The following is a 16039-nucleotide window of genomic DNA, read 5'->3' on the forward strand; positions in this document are numbered from 1 at the left end:
CGGACTTGAACTCGATCAAACATCTCTGGAAAGACCTGAAAATAGCTGAGCAGCGACGCTTCCCATCCAACCTGACAGAGCTTGACAGAATCTGCAGAGAAGAATGGGAGAAATTCCCCAAATACAGGTGTGCCAAGCTTGTAGCATCATAGCCAAGAAGACTCGAGGCTGTAATTGCTGCCAAAGGTGCTTCAACAAAGTACTGAGTAAAGGGTGTGAATACTTATGTAAATGTTATATTTAATTTGATTTATCTTTTCAATTTGCAAACATTTCTAAAAACCTGTTTTTGCTTTGTAATTATGGGGTGTTGTGTGTAGATTGATGGAGAAAAAAAACGATTTTATCAATTTTAGAATTAGGCTGTAACGTAATGTGGATAAAGTGAATGGGTCTGAATACTTTGAAATGCACTGTATATACAAAAGTATGTGGACACCCCTTCAAATTAGTGGATTCGGCTATTTCAGCCACGACCATTGCTGACAGCTGTATGAAATCGAGCACACAGCCATGCAATCTCTGTAGAAAAAAGAATGGCTGGAACGGCACGAATGAAATGGAAAAAAAACGCATGGAAACCATGTGTTTGATGTATTTGATAACATTTCACTGACACCGCTCCAGCTATTACCACAAGCCCGCCCTCCCCAATTAAGGTGCTACCAACCTCCTGTGCAGTCGAATGGCCTTACTGAAGACTTTCAATGTGGCACCGTCATAGGATGACGCCTTTCCCAACAAGTCAGTTCGTCAAATTTCTGCCCTGCTAGTGCTGCCCCGGTCAACTGTAAGTGCTTTAATTGTGAAGTGGAAACGTCTAGGAGCAACACCGGCTCAGCCTCGAAAGGATGGGCCACACAAACTCACAGAACGGGACCGTGAAGTGCTTAAAACGCAACAAAAAAAAACGTAAAAATCGTCTGTCCTCGGTTGTAACATTCAGTACCAAGTTCCAAACTGTCCCTGGAAGAAATGTCAGCACAAGAACTATTCGTCGGGAGCTTCATGAAATGGGTTATCATGGCAGAGCAGCCGCACACTAGCCTAAGATCACCATGCGCAATGCCAAGCGTCGGCTGGAGTGGTGTAAAGCTCACCGCCATTGGACTCTGGAGCAGTGGAAATGCGTTCTCTGGAGTGATGAATCACACTTCACCATCTGGCAGTCTGACGGACTAATCTGGGTTTGGCAGATGCCAGGAAACGCTGCCTGCCCCAATGCATAGTGCCAACTATAAAGTTTGGTGGAGGAGAATTAATAGTCTGGGGCTGGTCTTCATGGTTTGGGCTAGACCACTTAGTTCCAGTGAATGGAACTCAACGCTACAGCACACAATGACATTCTAGACGATTCTGTGCTTCCAACTTTGTGGCAACAGTTTCGGGAAGGCCCTTTCCTGTTTCAGTATGACAATGCCCCTGTGCACAAAGAACCCTGACCTCAACCCCATCGATTATTTTGGGGACTATCTGTCGTGAATCTGTTATTCAACGCGTTTGTATGGGCTAATAGCAGTAAGGCCAAAAATATTTTGTATTTATTTTTTAGATACTTCAAGGGGTCTTAAAATTCAAAATCAAATAGATAAATGATCCTTGGTATGACCTTCTTAAAACAATTCCATATAGCTTAGTAAAAAAAACCTTCTCGGGCTTAGACAGGGCTTGGACTGTTACGGGTTTTAATGGGTCACATTTTTGATAGGACATCTAACCTATCAAAGTAAAGTAATGTAGTGTAAATTGATTAATATTTTTCTTTTGTTATTATAAAATCGTACTATGACATCAGATGACATACTACGTGAGGAAAGTTCCTTGTTTGTGTAACTGATGGGTGATAATTTGTCATGGAATTGTGTATTTTTTTCTCTCCTGGTGTTGGTATGGCCAGTGTGTGCACCCTACAGTTGACACCTAAGTGTCATTCTGAGAATTCCACCAAATAGCTCCAATGTCCGCAGACTTTACTTGGCTACCCCATGGATGTTTTAAAGGATGGCCAACTCAACACTTTAAATGGGAATAGAATACACATTTCCTATATCCTTTAATGAAGTCACTTGCTTTTTAAATTACTCTATTGCCTCTACACCATAACTGAATCTAATTCTGCAGTGGGCCTATTGGCCTATGACCCTCTGTGTAACCCTTGGAATAGTTTATTTTGGGGTCAAAGAAGTTAAGGATCATGCCAACTAAATTAGACAGAATGCATTATGGAAATTGGAAAACGTGCATGGACAGTAGAAAACGTGCATGGACAATAGGTAATTAGATAATAATAGATTTACTTTACAATAATGAACCGATTTCTCACAAATTATCATTGGCTACATTTCTTAATAGCCTACAATTCTTATCTTAATAGAAAGAAATCGTAATATATTTTCGTATTCTTTACTAAACAGCTTAGGCTTATGTAATATTACAAATCAGAGCATTTATTTTAGCGGGTAGCTACTGGACAAGGGTGGGTGGGTCGAGATGTACAGGACACTCTTGTGTGGGTTTTGTTGTATAAACCTCTCTCACCACAATCTGAGAGCGCAGCTGCTGTTGCGCAGCGTAGCAGAGAGCGCGCTCTGGAGTGATGTCGAGCCTCGTGCTGCCTGCTGCGGATTGCCACTGACCGAGCGCCTTCTCTAGTTGCCTTGCTGCTGCTGGTAGCGGAATGTTGTCGCTCTCTTACAACGTTGGTTTCCATATGACAGTGCGACACTTCCCTTCCCTGGCCTGAGAGGACACCGTGTCATTACCATGAGTTGTTTGGATGTTATGTACCCAGCCTATGGACATTACGCACCGTACGCTCCAGCCGCCCCCGCGTTCATCAACAGCTTCCAGGTAAGGAGGCGCTGTCAAATGTTTTCGAATTAATTAATTAAACGCGCGAGAGAAACTTTGTTTTCCAAGAATAAGTTTATTTGCATAAAAAAGTAACCTATTTGATTGTTTTACCTACACAAAATGTTGGATCTATGGGCAGATTATCAACGAGGTCTGTAAGAAACCAAATGTCTCCAAACATTTCCAAAACCTGCACTTCTCTGTTTCTCAATTTTCCATGATCAATGCTATGGATTTCACATTTGTTTTGTCTAATGTTGGTAATTTATCAGATCCATAAGCAGTGGAGGTATGTTGTCGGTATGTGTATGACAGGAGGCTTACTAATTGGCACATACTGATTTCGTTTGAATAGTTGTGGAGAAAACAGTGTCATGATCACAAGACTATTAGCCAATGCGCGCACACACGTCTTATGTCACAATAGACTTGGTCTTCAAGATCTCTCCCTTCTAACAACTGTCCATTGCCCCCACCCTGCCCCACTTCCTCCTCCCCCTTCAGGCACCCATCGGTCTGAGGAGCCCCTCTCCTCACCGCAGAGACTTCATGATGGAGAGCGCGGAGATGACAAGGTGTCAGGAGGGGGTATCGGTGGGCACCAGCACGGGCCCTGGCTCTTCCTCCTCCGCCTCTTCCTCATCCTCATATCCCCGTGCCACTCGACCAGAGGAGTGCCATAAGGAGAAACAGGAAGTGCCCGAGGCTGAGTACCTGACGTCTCGTTGTGTCCTCTTCACGTACTACCAAGGGGACATCAGCAGTGTGGTAGACGAACACTTCTCCAGGGCACTCAGCTCCTACATGGAGGGAGAGGGCAAGAGGAGGGCATCGGACCTGGGCACAGGTAGCGTAGGCATAGTTAGGAGTGTTTTTGGTGTTTGTGCGGGTGTGTGGTGTGTGTGTGTGTGTGTGTGTGTGTGTGTGTGTGTGTGTGTGTGTGTGTGTGTGTGTGTGTGTGTGTGTGTGTGTGTGTGTGTGTGTGTGTGTGTGTGTGTGTGTGTGTGTGTGTGTGTGTATGTGTGTGTGCACCAGGTGAGGCTGTCAGAGGACACACAGAAGTGTGTGTGTAGATATAAAATGGCAAACCAAAACGGCAAAGAAATGGACAGAAGGGTGCTTGTTTAGTGGTGCCTGTTGTCCTCTGCCCTAATGGGGTCAGAGGTTAGGAAGGCTTGAGGGTCAAGGGTCAGGGATATTATTAGACAAGTGTGACATGCTTCATGCTCTCAGTTAAGTGTGTTTTTGGGCAGTTAAGTGTAGTTTGATGATTTTTTCCGAAAAATATTAATGCAGATACAGGTAAGATCAACAAAGTTCAGGATTTGGGCCAAGAAATGACCCAATGGTAGGCAGTATGTCATAAATGAAACTAATATTAATAGAGAGAACCAGGTAAAGAGATTGTTTTACACAAAAGAGACTGACATTGCTTAGATGAATGGGCTATTAACAATCAGTGGACATTTGCTCTACAATCACCCACAGGTGCAGACAGTGCAAAAGATTTTCATATTCCTCTCGCGTCAACCAATGTATTCACATTAATTGTGTTCTACAGCTTTTTTACAAATGTTTTCAACTTTCTCTCGATCAATGGTACCACTATTACATTTGCCAAAGTAGTCACCCAAACTCGAGTTGCGCTCTGCCTGTCCTCCCGATTTCCATGTAGGACTTAGATCCTCCCTCTCCCTCTCTCGTTGGACGTCTTCCTGCCTGACAACAGATACTATGTTTATACGCGGCCGTAAGCGTTGAACCCCGCGGGCCAGCATATCGCCTTCAAACGGCTCCGGTCGGCCCCACAATGGCCGCTGCTGATTTATCACACAACTGGTATGATTGGGGCTACTGCATGCACTGCCGCACGACGGTGTCTTTTTTCAGAGTAATTCTAAATATAAAAAGTAACGTCTAAAAGCCTAAAACTGTCCCACTGACATTCTGCTTCGGGCAAACGAAGTGGTGCAGAAAAAACAACAGGTGGGGGTTGTTTTTTTTTTGGGGGGGGGGGGGGGGGGTGTAAGTAAGGGGGCTGAGGGGAGGCAGGACACAGCGACAGGGTTCTCTTCCTCTCTGTGTCAATGAGTGTCTGTATCTCTCTCTGCTTCAAGTTTTAATGTCACGTGCACAAGTACAGTGAAATGCCTTTCTCTACTAGCTCTAAACCCAACTCTACAGTAATCAATATCAATGTAGTACTAAAAATAACATAAGCAGAACAAAAACGCACAATAAATACAAATAAGAAATAAGAACATGAGAAGTAAGTAAGCTACTGTATATACAGGGTCTGTTCCAATACCAATTTACTGGAGTGATATAGGTAGATATGTATCGGGGGTAAGATGACTGGGCATCAGGATATAGTGTATATGATGATTGTATGTGAGTGTGTGTGCGTGTGTGTAGAGTCAGTATAAATATGTGTGTATGTTATGTGTGTGTTGGAGCGTCAGTGTGTGTGAGTGTGTAGAGTCCTGTGAGTGTGCATAGAGTCAGTATAAAAATACAAGGTCAACTCAGTCCATGTCGCCATTTTGTTAGCAGTCTTGGTGTCAGACTCGGTCTGTCTGTTTCTCTCTCTCTCTCTCGCTCTCTCTAAGATTCTCTAGTATTTCTTTCTGTGGCCTGCAGGAGACTACTGTTGGTAGGACTGTGTGCTGTATGTACATATGTGTAAAAACCATGTGACCTAATGTTGTTTTCATGACTTGCATGCATCTCTCACGGGCTATTCCATATGTGTCTCTAAATCATGCCATACAGTAACACTACTGTCCGTGACATATGCCTAAAGCTGATCTCTCTCGCTCTCTCTCTCTCTCTCTCTCTCTCTCTCTCTCTCTCTCTCGCTCTCTCTCTCTCGCTCTCTCAGATACCCCTTCTCCCAGCAGTCGCCGCAGCTTCCCCCCCTCCTTCTGGGACAGCAGCTACTCCTCCCCCCAAAGTCGCTCCCACTGCGAACCCGGAATGCCCATCTATTCCATGGACCCCTACGCTTCCGGACTCCACCCGGGCATTCCGCACCCTCACGCTCACCCCCACTCGCACATCCACCCATCAGAGGGGTGGGGCTACACCCCGAGCCAGGCCTACGGGCCCCCCAGGCCCCTCCACGAACTCTACACTCCTGGTGGCCTGGAGCCCCACCACCCCTACAGCCCCTTGCTTATGCCCACCGTGCGGCCCCACCACCTGGGATCCCTCCCCGTGCACCATCCCTATGACGTCACCAAGCTGGACCCCACCGCGCCCTGGCCGGGCCTGCTGCCCCCCGGAGAGATGGCTCTCAACATGGACGCAGGTATGGAGTCGCTTCTCTACTTCAGCGGGGCCTACCACAACAAGCACAACCACAACAACCACCTGCAACTTTTCAATAGCAGTCCTCTCTGCTGCAGCCACAGTCACCTGCGTGTCCATAGTCCCATAAATGTGCAATATCGGTTAACACCATGAACTTCAAATGCTCGACAGGCATATGACCACTGACATTAACATTGGTCAGCTGATTTTTGAGCCCCCATAAAGTATTTTAATACAGATGAATGTGTACCCGCAACCCCAATGAAATGGAATTTCCAATATCATCTGTCAACATGGCTTAGTCATTTCAGTTGTCATTGTGCTATTGTTCCGAATTCTTCAATGTAAGCTGATCAATAATGTAACACTATTACATGTCAGTTTCCCACCAGACGACCTGTCACCTGACCATATAACGATGGCTGCCGAGCACACCAAACATTTATTTGGTTTGGTAGCCGTCAGAGGACTCTTCACCAGTATGCGTTATTGACCGAAAAAAACCCATACTTTTACCAGTTCTCTATCAGTGTGTTTTGCCCTATGTGCTGGGACGGTTTGGTGCCAATAATAAACTGTTGTAGTTTTGTCCACCTCATTCTCTAACCAGAGTCCAATTTGGCGATTAACATCCACCCACAACTTTGTCTTCAGTCTCGGTACACTACAACTCTACATTAACCTGGTCTTACAAGCCACCTCTGCAGTTTATTTCTTTCAGCTATATTTGTCACTTTTAGGTCACATTTGTGAGCTGTCCTACTGTATGTTTCTTTGCTGCTGTATGGCATAAACAGAAAATTAGTGTCAGAGAAAACACATCATCAATAGCCTTTACATTTTTTTTTTTTTGAAGCTGTTTGGATTAAAGAGCAGGAGCAGCCATGACAACCATTGTGCCTCGTTCTCATTGTTTTCCTCCATTGTATCTTCTTTCTTTTTTTTTCTACATCCCCAGGCCTCCAGCATCACAAGAAAGGGAAGGACCTGTACTGGTTTTAACAACCCTCCTCCTTTGCCATCGACCAGCCATTACCGGATCCAATTAGGACGTCTGGACCTGTACCATTGAAGCGCCCCCTCCTCGCTGTTCCCTCATCCCCCTTTATCCCTCATCCACCACCCCCTCATCCCCCCTCATTTGCCCTCGCCTCCCCCAGGCCCACAGTGCCAGCGCAGCCGAGAGGCTCCAGGTCGGCATGTGTGTACCATGGAGATAAAGACTCAGAGGCTGGGCTTATGGAGAGCAGAGCAGAGAGAGAAGATGTACAGCCTTGGAGACCACTGCTCTGTGTTCTGTGATGACTGGCCTATCCCTCACCTCTCCTATCGCTGCTCAGGGCTCATCTGTGTGGTGTAGCAGCATAGAGACCCTTGGAGGCCACTAGCAATGTGCTAACAACAGTGTCCTGGTTTGGATAGAAAGACAGAGAGGGACAGGCTCATAAGAAACGTCCTTTGGACACAGGGGAAGTGCAAACAAAGACGGATGAGATAAAATGGTATTTATCACATGCTTCGTAAACAACAGGTGTAGACGAACATTGAAATGCTTATACCGGTCGCCCAATCTTTCACTACACCCCTCCCTACTGCAGGTTCTCTTCTCTGTGTTGACACTGCACTCGTCATCTATATTATCTGGGCAGTTATCTGCATTTCAACAAATGGACATGCGATGATTGGACTGGCTGTGTATGGATTTGGATTGTGACTGTAATCATAATGTTGTTTTTTTTATTTTCTATTTTCTATTTATTTGTGTTTTAATATGCATTTCTGAAATGAAATCTTCATTTGGCCAGTGCTTTGGAAATACTGTGGTTGTGGTTTATTAAAAGATGGTTGAGAAATTCTTGAAGGACGATTGCGAGAGGCTACTATAAAAGGTGTCTGACAGTATTTGTTGATCTATGAACTAACCTTTTAGTCTGAGGAAAGGAAACACTACAATGTATGTGAATGATCAGCCCGTTTAATAATAAGCATTTTAAGCTGTTGATCAAGTATTGATCAGACACCACATTTACTTTGAATAATTTGAGTGTGTTCCATTGATGTTCCTTTCGTTATACATATGATTTTTAGCCGTTTTAAAATGTGGACCTTAGAAGTGTTATTCAGGGTGTGCATTCTCTTGCTTGTGTCAAGAAATAAAAAATATTTATTGACAATAATGTTATGGTAAATTCAGACTTTCTTTCAATATCTGTACGGAATTATTTGAGTGATTATTAAAAAGTATATGGACCAGTCAGCATAACCCAGTGGCAAAACCGGTTGCAATGATATCATCATGAAGTCTTTTGTGACGTCAGGGTCAGCTTATAAACGGGTTCTAAAATAAAAAATGTGTTATCTGACCAAATGACACATCGTTCCTATGACGTGTTTATGTTGTCATGAAGAAGAAAAAAAATCACCTTTCCCTTGTTGTAATCTGGTCATATGATGTCTTTTCAACCAGGGAATGATGTAATTGTTACGTTACATGTCACATTTTGCCTGCTTGGGAAAACTATTGAAAGCCTGAAGATATGTCACACTTGAAATTACCGTGATTGAGTCATCAATGTAAACAACATAGTTTTGTGGGGTGTAAATTTAAACAGAATTAAATTCCAAAATCTCAATGTTGAAGTTATTTTTCCAAATAATCCAAACAACTCCAAAGACATTCTGTTCCACTTCCATGTGACACTTTGACACCTATGGAGTGGAAACGAGCTTTGAATTCCAATTATGTGTAATCAGAGAGGACTCCAACCCTCCCAGTTATGCACAAGTGTTGCTGCACTATTGATCCAGATGATAATCAAATTGTGTAAGTATGCCAAGCATCGTACATGTTCATTTAGATGGACATTATGTTTGAGCCACTCGGGAGCAGCCAAGTATGTCACTGGTCGAGTCCCAAATTGCATCCTATTCCCTATGCAGTGCACTACCTTTGTCCAGAGCCCTATGGGCCCCAGTCAAAAGTAGTGAATAGGGTGCCATTCGGGACACAAGCGTGGCCCCGAGGCTTGGAAAAACACATGTAAAGTAATCAAGTTGGAATGACTTTTTGAGGAACTGTATCAGGCAACTTAAAGCCATGCATGTACACAATTACAAAAGGTATATTATAAGGTATACAGTTTTGTAAATGGTATAAGCATAGGGTATATTATATCCCATTTAAGCCACAAAGATCATATTCAAATACTTAAAATGAATGAATGAATTAGAGTTCTAAGATGTAATTCTATGATGTAAGCATAGAAATGTTTATATATCAAATCTGCCACTACAACTGTAATGACCTAAAGAACGTGTAACAGCATATTGTTTAGCTACACCAGTTAGACTATCATTAGTGTCCCCCAAAGATGTACACTGAGATGTACACCTGCTCCTTCCATGACAAAGACTTCTATTCTATTGGTTAATACCAGTATTGCCAAATTCAATGTTTCATCCATTAAGTTTTGTATATATTTTTTTCTTCCTTAAGGGAACTTAAAACACTAAATGCTTAGAACCCTTCTCTCTCCTCCGGCTTAGACAGGGCTTAGATTCTAGAGGGTTAAAGAAGGATTTTTAAGTCTTGAGACAATTGATACATGGATTGGGTATGTGTGCCATTCAGAGGGAGAATGGGCCAGACAAAAAATTGAAATACCAGGCACACCGGTTTGTGTCAAGAACTGCAACGCTGCTGGGTTTTTCCACGCTAAACAGTTTCACATGTGTATCAAGAATGGTCCACCAACCATAAGACATCCAGCCAACTTGATACAATTGTGGGAAGCATCGGTGTGAACATGGGCCAGCATGCCCCGACGAATTGAGGGTGTTCCTAATGTTTGGTATACTCAGTGTATGTTCTAATTTTAATTGGTCATTGCATGGGAATTGTATTACATTAGCCTGGTAGTGAACTTCTCACTTCACTTCCCTTATAGTTTTTCCAAAAACAATTGTTTTGCATGTGTTGAGGCAGAGGTGTCAATGCAAACCACTACCTTGCAGTAAGTGTGGACAGTGCTGCCTTCTGGTGGAGAGTTCTCATTACCACTCCAGATAAACAAAATGCCATCCGCCAGTGCGAGTAAAGTATATAAATGCAACATGCAACAATTTCAAAGATTTTACTGAGTTACAGTTCACATAAGAAAATCAGTCAATTGAAATAAATTCATTAGGCCCTAATCTATGGATTTCACATGACTGGGAATACAGATACGCATCTGTTGGTCACAGAGACCTTAATCAAAAAAGGGTTGTGGATCAGAAAACCAGTCAGTATCTAGTGTGACCATTTCTTTGCCTCATGCAGTGCAACACATCTCCTTCGCATAAAGTTGATAAGGCTGTTAATTGTGTCCTGTGGAATGTTGTCCGACTCCTCTTCAATGGCTGTGTGAAGTTTCTGGATATTAGCGGGAACTGGAACATGCTGTCATACACATCGATCCAGAGCAACCCAAACATGCTCAATGGGTGATATGTATATTGAGCATTCAGGCCATGGAAGAACTGGGACGTTTTCAGCTTCCAGGAATTGTGCACAGATCCTTGCGACTTAGGGCATTATCATGCTGAAACATGAGGTGATGGCAGAGGATGAATTTTTTATATATATCTTTTTTGACCTTTATTTAACTTGGCAAGTCAGTTAAGAACAAATTCTTATTTTCAATGACAGCCTAGGAACAGTGGGTTAACTGCCGTGTTCAGGGGCAGAATGACAGATTTTTACCTTGTCAGCTCGGTGATTCGATCTTGCAACCTTTCGGTTACAAGTCCAACACTCTAACATCAAGGCTACCTGCCGCCAAATGGCACGACAATGGGCCTCAGGATCTCGTCACGGTATTTCTGTGCATTCAAATTGCCATAGATAAAATGCAATTGTGTTTGTTGTCCGTAGCTTATACCTGCCCATACCATAAACACCACTGCCACCATGGGGCACTCAGCAAACTGATCTCCCACATGACGCCATACATGTGATATGGGGTTGTGAGGTCAGTTGGACGTAATGCCAAATTCTCTGAAATGACTTATGTGTGCTGGCCTTATGATAGACTGGCCTTATGATAGAGAAATGAACATTCAATTCTCTGGCAACAGCTCTGGTGGACATTCCTGTAGTCAGCATGCCAATTGCATACTTGAGACATCTGTGGTATTGTGTTGTGTTGGCGTTGTGTGACAAAACTCCACAATTTAGTGTGGCCTTTTATAGTCCCCAGCACAAGGTGCACCTGTTTTATTATCATGCTGTTTACTTAGCTTATTGATATACCACCCCTGTGAGGTGGATGGATTATCTTGGCAAAGGAAAAATGCTCATTAACAGCGATGTAAACACATTTGTGCACAACATTTTAAAGAAATAAGCTTGTGTGTATGTAAGACTTATGGGATCTTTTATTTCAAGGGACCAACACTTCACATGTTGTGTTCGTTTTTTTGTCCAGTGTACTTGTGCATAACAATAGGTCATGTACTTTTATGTCAATACAGGAACTGGTCCTCTGCAGCTCAGCCCGGTCTAGGTCTATATGCTGCCCTAAGCGAGACAAAAACAATTGCTGCTTGCAACACCAGGAAAGTTGGTTCGATCCCTGGACCACCAATTTGTAAAACATTTATGCACCCATGAGTGTAAGTTGCTTTGAATAGAAGCTTTTGCTAAATGGCATATATTATATTAAATAAATGGAGAGGAATTTGAGTTTAGAATGGCCACCAGGTATATTCCTTTATCAACATACACTACCGTTCAAAAGTTTGGGGTCACTTAGACATTCACATGTTTTTGAAAGAAAAGCAGTCTATTATTACTCTGAGAAATTAAGGCTATTCCATGCGAGAAATTGCCAAGAATCTTAAGATCTCGTACAATGCTGTGTACTACTCCCTTCACAGAACAGCGCAAACTGGCTCTAACCAGAATAGAAATAGGAGTGGGAGGCCCCGGTGCATAATTCAGCAAGAGGACAAGTACATTAAAGTGTCTAGTTTGAGAAACAGATGCCTTACAAGTCCTCAACTGGCAGCTTCATTAAATAGTACCCGCAAAACACCAGTGTCAACAGTGAAGAGGCGACTCCGGGATGCTGGCCTTCTAGGCAGAGTTGCAAAGAAAAAGCCATATCTCAGACTGGCCAATAAAAATAAAATATTAAGATGGGCAAAAGAACACAGACACTGGACACCTAGAAGGCCAGCATCCCGGAGCCGCCACTTCACTGTTGACGTTGAGACTGGTGTTTTCTGATCAATTTGATGTTATTTTAATGGACAAAAAAAATCTGCTTTTCTTTCAAAAACAAGAACATTTCTAAGTGACCCCAAACTTTTGAATGCTAGTGTATACTTACTGAACCAAAATATAAACGTAACATGCAACAATTTCAAAGATTTTGCTGAGTTACAGTTCATATAAGGAAATCAGTCAATTTAAATAAATTCATTAGGCCCTAATCTATGGATTTCATATGACTGGGCAAGGGCGCAGCCATGGGTGGGCCTGGGAGGGCATAGGCCCACCCACCCACTTGGGAGCCTGGCCGACCCACTGGGAAAACAGGCCCAGCCAATCAGAATGAGTTTTCCCCACAAAAGGGCTTCATTGTAGATAGAAATACCCCCCTCCCCCTCTGACGATCCCATAGGTGAAGCTCGAGTCTTCCTTAACATTAGAGATCGCACACCAGCAGATTTTAACAAATAGACTGATTACATGTAATCAGTTACGCCCCAACCCTAAGTCTAAGGTACTGTGATATAATGTGACTGACATACTTCGTGCCAGCAAATGCACAGCAATTCTTTGACATTAAAGCCTCATTGCTGTCCAAGAAATGTCACCTGGATGCAATTCAAGACCAATAACCTGGTAGTCTATGACAAGGAACCGTGAACAAGAAAAAAAGTTGGCCACTAACATTCTAGAAATGTTGAAATCAATTTAACCAATAAAGTAAAATCAGCTGACTTCCTATGAAGGGAAATTACTTTGCCATAAAATCACATTGAACAATATTATATAACCAATATCACAACTGATGTAAAAAAAAAAAGAATAATAAAATATTATCAAACCGGTCTCAATTAAAAAGCAGAATGGGAAGTTAATGAACTATCATAAATAATCGTGATGAAGGTGAAAGTAAGGGAGCGGTCAAAATGTACACAATTGTTACCTGGAGGAAAATGGGGGGGGGTAATGCTTTTTCAATTTCAGTCAGGGGGAGGGTTTAGTATATATATTTTTGTTGTCTAGGGGAGGGTCATGTAACTTGTAACTGAATAAATGTCATTTTGCTCAGGGTTTGAGAATTAGTTGGCTATTATATATCAATATGTGTCCAATGATGCCCCTCATCCCTGATTCTCTGCTGGGCGCACAAAATCAAGTGTGCCTAGTGTGGTCTCAATTAAAATGTCACTCGGTCGCGTCATGAAATTGTTATGAACGCTCTCAAGCCGCCCTCTACCGGCAGCGCTATAGTGGTGTCCTAAAGTGGTGAAAAACCCAGTCATCCCGGACGAAGGCTAACTACTGTTTCGTCTAAATTACACTATAGTGCCTGGGAATACGATGACATTGCGAAAGTAGTCAAATATTTATCAGGAAACAATTTTGCCAGCATTATCATGTCATCAAATTTACTTTTGACAAATGGCAATGTTGTCATTAGCTAGCCAAGTTAGTCAAAAATAGCTAGCAATGCTAACGTCAGCTAGCTAAAATCCAGTGGCCTCTCCTCAATCTTAGCTCTTGGCCATATACCACAAACTCCCCAAAAAGTGCCTTATTGCCATTATTAACTGATTGCCAATGCAATTAGAGCAGTAAAAATAAATATTTTGTCATACCCGTGTTATAGGGTCTGATATACCATGGCTGACAGCCAATCAGCATTCAAGGCTCGAACCATCCAGTTTATACTATAGGCTATAGGTCACGGCTATACGAAGAGCATGCTCGGAGAAGCACAGGGCAAAATTATATTTCTTAGAAAATGTACTTCCTTCCCGAGCTTTTGCCATGCTGGGATGGTGCATGTAAAACTATGCTACACTGCATTACACACTGCAATGGATAGGCTACACCAATCATGAGCCCTGGCCTGCCCTGCTCTTGCTGATGTAAACCCTTTTGTGCTGCCTAACAAATGTCTGTGCTTGTACGGTGGCACAGGAGGCGAGTCAAAGGCTTCTTCCAAACTAGGCCTACTGATGCCGTGTTCAGTTTGAGAGGGAGAGCATGAAGATGAGGACCGGAGGTAAGCTATTGCTATAATTGATTTTAATGAAAACAATGTTTCTTTTTCCATAATGGAGCTATTTATCAGAGTTTTTGACCTCACAATAAGCCATATTAGAGTAATTTACATTACTATGAAGAGGCAGTCGCGAAGATGGACAGTGTATGGGTGCTAAAACAGTGTTCATTGTAATTTTGTCTTTAGGCTACTAACAACAAGAGGGCTTTGTGTTGGAGACTATTTCATCCTATTCAAGAAATAAAAAAGGTAGGTCTACCTGTTTGACAGACTAAATTAAAGTCTACTATCCATAGATTTTGTCAGCCAATTCCTTCAGTGACTATGCACTCCTTAAATATCTCAGTGTCCGTGAAGGGCTTGGTGTGTTAAGTTAAAACCAGGGCTAGGGCTCGAATTGAGGGGATATGTGAGGGCACGTGAGGGTATTGTAGCTTTTGTTAAATAACGGCTAAAAGCATAGGCCTACCCCTTGTTAGTTTAAGACTTAGAAAGAAATTGAATGGAACTGATTATGTTAGTTTAAAATAAATCTCAATGCTCCGTGGTAAAGGGTGTCAATTGATCTCAAACACTGAGCGGAAGCATTCCGCTACACTCGCATTAGCATCTGCTAACCATGTGTGTGTGAGACAAATAAAATTTGATTTGATTTGACCCTTTTCATATATAAAACATCACCATAGTCTAGCATAGGCATACATTTATAATTTTACCTTTATTTAACTAGGCAAGTCGGTTAAGAACAAATTCTTATTTTCAATGACGGCCTAGGAACAGTGGGTTAACTGCCTTGTTCAGGGGCAGAACGACAGATTTTTACCTTGTCAGCTAGGGGATTTGATCGTATAACCTTTCAGGTACAAGTCCAACGCTCTAACCACTAGGGTACCTGCCACCCCATAAACGTAGCTGATACTAGCCTCCTTCTGGCTTCAAAAAAACAGCCTTATTCCTAAAATAAAATCCCAAATTCAGCTTTATTTTTTTGTAAGTTGTTGAATATGCAATTTAAAATTCCAAGATGTTTATATGAGGTTACAGCTATAGCCAGCCATTAAAGAAAAAATGGTGAAGCATTTGTGACACGCTACAGACTGGCAGGGGTGATCAGCAACAACACATCAACAACAGCACTTCTACAACATCCCTATACATTTTGCATTTAGGTCGTATAAAATAAAATAAATAATAATGAAACAAAAAATGCCATATTAGGCTATAGTCATTCTACAGTGCCTTTTAATTCACTTATTAAGGGGATCATGCGGTGAGCATTGCATGCCTAGTTTGTTCATTTAGCCTAGCAGATACTGTTATATTCCCATGTCCAAATCACAGTCAATACAAATCTATTTTGTAACAACAATATCATGGAATAAAATAGATTTTAAAATGATACTTTCCCAAATATATTTTTTTTTACAAGTGCATATAGGCCTACCTGACAAACGGCTGCTGTGTTAAAAAAAAAAAAATGTTTTCTTCTCAAATTCATTGATGATCAGATACTTCAGTTGTAACTGGTTCTGATACGCTACATTTTTACAGTTGATAGACAAATTTAGAACTGTTCCAAACTATCCTCT

At 42.2% G+C, this 16039-nt stretch overlaps 1 protein-coding gene across 1 annotated transcript; it reads left to right on the forward strand.

Moving 5' to 3' along the window:
- Positions 1 to 2529: 2529 nt before the first annotated feature.
- LOC106610668 (transcription cofactor vestigial-like protein 2) lies at positions 2530 to 8342 on the forward strand. Its single transcript, XM_014210111.3, has 4 exons — positions 2530 to 2850; positions 3358 to 3700; positions 5735 to 6163; positions 7124 to 8342. Exons 1-4 carry the CDS (start codon positions 2764 to 2766, stop codon positions 7165 to 7167), a joined length of 903 nt encoding a protein of 300 aa, XP_014065586.1. The 5' UTR covers positions 2530 to 2763; the 3' UTR covers positions 7168 to 8342.
- Positions 8343 to 16039: the final 7697 nt, after the last annotated feature.

The sequence above is a fragment of the Salmo salar genome, chromosome 09 (assembly GCF_965601325.2).
Source record: "Salmo salar chromosome 09, fSalSal1, whole genome shotgun sequence".
NCBI lineage: Eukaryota > Metazoa > Chordata > Actinopteri > Salmoniformes > Salmonidae > Salmo > Salmo salar.